This window comes from Bidens hawaiensis, unplaced genomic scaffold, assembly GCF_021521415.1.
Source record: "Bidens hawaiensis isolate Kalapana, Puna unplaced genomic scaffold, B.hawaiensis_p1.1 tig00094849_1, whole genome shotgun sequence".
Taxonomy (NCBI): Eukaryota; Viridiplantae; Streptophyta; class Magnoliopsida; order Asterales; family Asteraceae; genus Bidens; species Bidens hawaiensis.
Window position 1 is genome coordinate 1 of NW_027504533.1, and position 7,425 is coordinate 7,425.

Sequence of the window (7,425 nt, forward strand, 5' to 3'; positions counted from 1 at the left end):
GAATTAAGCAGGAAGATTTCAAGAATAATTGTAATTAGATTCAAATGATTGTTTTTTATTACAATTAAAAATAAAGATTCATTATTTCATTCAATATACTTGTATCCTACATGTATGCATAAATCTTTTTCCATCTTCAATGTACCAAATATTGAATTTTTATCAATTCTGTTTGATGTTATAGCACTTCATCAAATCATTTTCAATGCTTATTATTATTATTACTATTTACTGCCTCAAGTGTTACCGACTAGCGCCACTCAATTGATCCACCTCAAATTTGATATGTTTTTGTTTTATTTTGGTTTTTAGTTCGACGGCATAATGCACTTAACTGAAAGCGACCGAATTTTGCGTTGATTTATCGCCTCAACGCCCGAGACCGACAATGTTTGGGTATAACACTAGTTTACATATATATTTAAAGATTTATGTGACCAAATGGCAATTTATTTAAGGTTATGGAGCAGTTCTCATTAGATGTGAACTAATATATGAATGGAGATCAAAAATTTAGCTTTTTGTATGCAGAATACCAACCTTGTACTCAATAACATATTTTTTTCCACCCTTCCAAGCATCACATTCTATTCTTAACCAATATACAAATATCCATACACATGCATGTATTTATATCAATGTACCCATAATATTAACAACACCCCCCCCCCCCTCCATAAAAAAAACATAGACACTGATACACGCAATCTTTCTCGAAAGATAACAAGCGGTAATGGAGAAGGATATTGGAAAGGCTGAAATGAAAACCGGTGAACGGATAACAAAAAGGATCATGGGCGATTCGAAATGTAATTAGAAGAGAGGACCGACATCAATAAGAAAGCAGACGAATTCATCAAGAATTTCAGGAATCAGCTTAAGATTGAATGTGAAGAATCGCTTAAACGTTTTCACGAGATGTTAAACAGGAGTACTTGAATCTAAGTAGGAAACTTTCAAGAATATACAATTTAAAGTTATAAAGAAAAATTCATTATTTCATTCAATCTTTCAAGAAACTTGTAACACACATGTATGCATAAATCTTTTTCCATATTAATGTACCATATATAACAAATATTATGCTGTTTAAACAAAACTAATCCAAATAACAAAGCCCAAAAAACATAATTCGTTTTGCGATGATTTATCATTTATGCATATTTTCATGGAATCTGGCTGATCTCCAGTTGCGAATATTCTTCCTTAACTATTGTTACTTTTTTTTATTATTATTTTTTAGCTACGAATTTCTTTTAGTCTTTGTTATTCGTTAGACTTTAACTTAAAACCTTCGTCTCCCAAACCCAAGTGTTCATAGGCGAATTTTATTACTTGTTAATAATATTATTATTGTTATTGTGAATATTTTTATTGTTATTAGAGTTACGTGTGGTTTCGTCAATGTAATTCGAGCAAATTTACAGTTTCAACCCAAACCAACCCAACCTTTTTTCTTGTTTGAGATGAAGGATTTAATTTTGAGTTCACATGTGAGTGTGGGTTAGTATGAACAACCGAGAAGTAAAAGAGTGAATCAAATAAAGAGTTTAAAAATAAAAGAAGATCAATATTAGAGAATAAATTATATGGTTGATTTATTGTTATGTGATATAGTTAGTTTTAAAGTACAAAGTTTATTTTATTATGTGTTTGTGTATTTTTAGGAAACAGAGTTGGAGCTAGATGCCTGTACTTGTTGGTATTTTTAGAGATGTTGGGGCGTTGTATTTTGTGTGGCTTCCGTACTTAATATAGTGAAAAGAGTCGAATAAGTTGTGTTCAAATATCATATGTTTGTTGTTAAAGTTTGGGCATGATTTCCAACATGAGACACACTTGATTTCATTTTATTTTATTATTATTTTTTTTTGTCATTTCAGTCCATCTCTATAAATTTGTAATATTTTTACCAAAACTTTTTTTGAGGAATGTATATGTACTTTGTCAAGGGTGTTAGTCAGTTACGGAACTTTGAACTTTTAAATCGAAGGGGTCGAAAATAATTAAAATTTCAAATCATTAAACTTCAATATAATCAAAATTCAAATGGTTCAAACCTTTTTTTTTTAATCACACACCTCGAGCACGCATAAAAGGCATAAGCCATTTTTTTTCTCTAAAATATGTTTATATTAAGAAAATATTAAGTTAAAACATTGTTAAAAAGAAAGTTACCATAATTACAAATATTTTAAAAATTAAATGAAACTGAAACAGTAAATATTAAACTAAATTAAAAAAATACTATGTATTATATGTATATAAAGGTAAAAAAAATCTTAAAAAGACTACCAAAATATCAATCATTTCGTTCACCGTAGTAAATCAGCTTTCTGTTTGAATTTATGAGACTTAATTCTTTATTATTTAAATAAAGGTAATAATCCTTTATATTTCTTTCTTATTTCATCTTTCACACTCCGCAACTATAACACTTATCCATGAATATCCTTGTTCCTCATGAAAAAAAACACCTATGTTTTTTTCATTCTACTATTTTTACCATCACTTCTCTGAAACACAATGATTCAAGGGATCAAAGATCAAACCGTAAAAAACCAACTTCTACATAAACCTATATTCATGAAAGTCTTGATCGAAAAACAGGGGGGCCACGACCCTTCTCCGCCCCCATAAAGGTCCGCCCTTGGTGTTAGTGCTATATATGTTACCTGTCTATTTGTTAATTTAATCGGTTGTCGCTATACTTTATTTATTAATTTACGCTAGCCTTAGTTTACTATATCATTATAGTACTTTTGTACGGTTTAACCATATTTTGTTATATGATGTAAGAAGGTTGATGAAGCCAAGTCTCAATGAGAACAAGCTCTCTACGTTTTGCTTTCGTCTCACCCTCCCAAACCGTATAAATAGTTATGTTAATTAGGAGTTGGATTTTATTTGTTGGTTTATCTAACACTTTTACATTTTTCATTGTTAAGTTAATTGTTATTCTTTTATTAAAAGAAGACTAAAATAATAAATAAACACCCTTTGTACGGATTGAAATAGAACATCTCAAAATTCAAATCATGAGATTATGAACCAAAGTGAGTCAAGTAACATGTCATGCCATGACTTTTTGTATGGGTTGAATTAGAACATTTTTCAAAACATATAAAAGTTTTTAATATGTTAAATTGAATCTCTTGATGGTTGACCTATAAAAACAACCCTTTTGTCAACTAAAGATAAGTTTTTTATTATTATAATTATAAACATTTACCATATTTCATTGATATTTATGTTCTTTAAATAATTTAATCAAGATTTGCTATATAATAAAAACACACTTTGTTAACACCTTATAAACTTGTTTCTATGTATGTTTCTATGAAAAAAAATTTCTTACATTCTTAAGATCTACAAAAGCCGGTTCGGATTATAACGGATCTAGGTTGGTCAATGTTTGGTCAAAACTTGTTTGGCCCAAACCGAATCGGGTTGGGAAGCAGTTTATAGACAAGAATGTTCAGCCGTATCTGGACTAGTTGGGTTGTTGGTTTGGGAACCAAAAAAACGGATTTTGGGCGTGTTTTTTTCTAATCGGAGCCGGGTACAAATCGGTTTCAAGGAACGAGATTACAAACGACCCAAATCGGTTTCAAGGAACGAGATTACAAAACGGTGTATGAATGATGGGTTGAGTTGTGTCCCAACTGGTTTGGGCCAAATCGGTTTTTTTAACCGGTTGGGACACAACTCAACCCATCATTCATACACCGTTTTTTTAACCGGTTGTGTCCCAACTGGTTTGGGCCAGTTTATAAACTGGGTTGGTGGGCCCAAACGGTTTTCAGGGAACGAGATTCCAAAACGGTGTATGAACTGACGGGTTTGGTTGGGTCAGATTGGTTTGGGCCTAATCGGTTTTTTTTAACCGGGTCGGGTTATAAACCGGATTGGCGGGCCCAAACCGGAATTTTTTGAATTCCAAGACTAATGAATAGTAAACCAGACCCATAACATAAAAAAGCAATCTAAATAAGCAAATATTCATCAAGAGTTGTAACTTGTAACTTATAACCCAAATCTATACACAAATCTTTTAATTACTATGAAGAAAGTAACTTATATCACTATTTTGGCTCATGCTACAAGCACTTGACAATGCACAATGTGACTCTTTTGACCCGATAAACTCGACCATAAGTTCGTAAACAACGTTTTAATATGACCTTTACCCGCGATATTCTCCCAAACGTTCGGGTTACTCTCGATATCTGGTTCCCGGCTCGATACATCCACAAGACTAATACTCATATTATTCCGAACAATACAAAACTTCCCATTAAGATTCACGAGAGCCGCAGCCTCTAGCGCGGGCGACCTCCCGAGATGAACCTTACTATCGATAAACCGTTTCCACGAACTTGAATTTTTTTCGTAAACCCTAATTTTACACCCGTCCCGGCAATCTAAAGCGTAAAGGTTTCCATTTATGGAAACGCTCGGGGCCCGCCAACCCGATATCATACCATCGGTTACGGACTCCCACGTGTTCGTTTCCGGTGTATACGCTTCGCTCAAAACCTCCCGGTGGTCCCCGACACCTTTTAAAAACCATTTCCCGTCATGCACGACTCCGATAAACGGGACCATCGCGGTATTCATGTCCGTTATAAAACTCCACCGGCGACGATTCGGGTCGTAAACTTCACCGCATCGTAAAGCTCGGTGGGCCCCTTCGCACGCTCCACCCGCCACATAAAGACAGTTATTAATCACACAAGATCCGAAAAGATGTCGTTTATAATGCATGTCGGGTGCTTTATGCCATCGATTTGTTCGTGCATTAAAGAACACGGTCCGACTCATGGAGCCTCGAACCGGATCTTTACCGCCAAACAAATAAAGATTACACCCGCTTAAAACCGCACACCCGAACCCCTCCGCGTCACTGTACTCAACCGGGATCGGTGGCAACGGTCGCCATATTTGGTAAACCGGGTCAAACGCGTGCCACGAGATTCTCCCGTCACGGTCTTGTTTAAACACGTAAACCCATTCTTCGGCCATTCCGAGGGTTCTTCTAAGCGAATAAAAGTAATTATTCGATAAAAGGTGGGACCATCGTTTTGAGACGAGGCGGAGTTTGTTGTGGTCGGCCCGTGGTACACGGGTTAGACAAATGAGTGCCAGGTCATCGGGTAGCCCGGGAATGAGAGGTGGCTGGGCTCGCTTTCGTTCTTGACGCCTGTTTTTGGACTTGTGTGCGTGCGGGTTGATGTCGGGTTGGATGCATATTTTTGACCCGGGGACGAATTTTCGGGCTCCCGCCACTGTTTTTAAACCGGCGTCGACTTTGCAGTAGCATGATACGGAATCAACCTGCAATCATTTATTTGAGTTAGAACGCACGAAAATCACATTCATTTGTTACAAAAAAACTACTAATTTCATCTGGGTATCTCTAAATACATAAAAAGATACAAAACCCACAAATCTTAACACATTTTACACCAAAAATTCTTTAAAAAAACTGATAATTTTATCAAAATTTCATCTGGGTAACACTAAATCCTCAAAAAGAAACAAAAACAAATTTTGCACCAAAAATTGTTTAAAAAAACTGTTAATTTCATCTGGGTATCTCTTAATACTTAAAAAAAACAAATCTTAACACATATTGTACCCAAAATTTTTTAAAAAAAATTGCAAATTTCTGCATAAATTCATCTGGGTATCTCTAAATAGTCAAAAAGAAACAAAACCCACAAATCTTAACACATTTTGTACCCAAAATTATTACAAAAAAAAAACTGCAAATTTCTTCATAATTTCATCTGGGTATCTCTGCATACTCAAAAAGAAACAAAACCCACAAATCTTAACATATTTACACCTAAAATTGTTACAAAATATTGCAAATTTCTGCATAACTTTATCTGGGTATCTCTAAATACTTAAAAATAAACAAAACCCACAAATCTTAACACATTTTACACCAAAAAATGTTACAAAAAACTACTAATTTCATCAAAATTTCATTTGGGTCTCTCTAAATACTCAAAATGAAACTAAACCCACAAGCAAAAACCAACAATTCTTTAAAAAAATTGCAAATTTCTGCATAAATTCAGCTGGGTATTTCTATATACTAGTAAAGAAACAAAACCCACAAAAAAAATGATAATTTCTTCATAATTTCATCTGGGTATCTCTAAATACTCAAAAATAAACAAAACCCACAAATATCTTAACACATTCTACACCAAAAATCATCACAAAAAACTGTTAATTTCAGCATAATATCATATGGGTATTCTTCAAATAACCAAATAAAAAAGTCAAACAAACAAGACATGGGTCTCACCAATGGAGCTCTAACTCTAACCCCTCTTTGTTGCACAATAGGAGACCTTTGGTTTTCAGCCATCAAGACAACCTTCAGCTTCAGATCAAGACAAGATTGATAATTGATTCACCAAAATTGGATCCAAGAAACATAAAAAGATGACCTTTTTATTACGTGTGTGTGGAAGTGAGAGCTTTGCAGCAGTTTCTAAAATGGGAGAGTGTTGTTTGGTGTGAAAAGAAAAGAGTTTATAATAATAATAATATTAATATGATTAACAGGAGGTTTACATCTGGAGCCGTGTTGATTTTGCTGTCATCCAACATTAGAGATTTATAGAACTCAAAACATATGATGAAAGTATGTAGTCATGTGTGGTTTTGAGACTATTAACATAGGGTCAATGGGATATTTATTGTGTTAAACTAATTAATGTTTTAACTACTATCTTTGGGTATTTATCGTGTAATAACTTTCTTTCTAAAAGTGCACCGTGTCGGGGCGTTAATGCCCGAGCATGGTAATAAGGTTTTTTAACTACAACACGGTGTTAAAAAGATGTGAACTTTACTGTCTGTGTGGCGTTTTAACTTGACGTCTAGAAACTCACCGCAAATAATAGCTTTAACAGTTAACAAGTAAGGGGATGTTTATTGTGTTAAACCAATTAATGTTTAAACTACTATGTTTGGTATTTATTGTGAAGTAACTATCTTTCCAAAAGTTAATAGGAGACATTTTGTTCTTAAAATTATTTAAACAAGTTGTATTTCTTGTTACTCTTTTTTTTAATTGTGAAAACTGTTACCGAAAAACTCACAAAAACATAGTCAATATCTTGTAAAGCTTTCGGTAAAAATGAGTAAAAACTAAATTTAAACTTCTTTACTAAACGGAAATTAATGGGTGTTTTGGATTTCTTATTTTACCTCATAACTTTTTTCATAAGTTAATAAGTTACAACTTTGTAACTTATTAACGTATTCTCTCACAATAACACACAATGCCAAACACCGTTTAACTTTTTTAAAAGTTTATAAGTCATAAGTTGCTTAATATAAGCAATCCCAAATACCCACTTAGTAGTAAGTACTTGGCTTTTACACCTGAAAATAATTACC

The 7,425-nt window shown here is 33.5% G+C and overlaps 1 protein-coding gene across 1 annotated transcript; it reads right to left on the bottom strand.

The window, feature by feature from the left end:
* Positions 1-4,001: 4,001 nt before the first annotated feature.
* Positions 4,002-6,720, bottom strand: LOC143608040 (F-box/kelch-repeat protein At1g55270-like). Its single transcript, XM_077083248.1, has 2 exons — positions 6,323-6,720; positions 4,002-5,337 (listed from the first exon to the last, which is right to left on the bottom strand). The coding sequence occupies exons 1-2, from the start codon at positions 6,383-6,385 to the stop codon at positions 4,096-4,098; spliced, it is 1,305 nt and encodes a 434-aa protein (XP_076939363.1). The 5' UTR covers positions 6,386-6,720; the 3' UTR covers positions 4,002-4,095.
* Between the last annotated feature and the right edge of the window lie 705 nt (positions 6,721-7,425).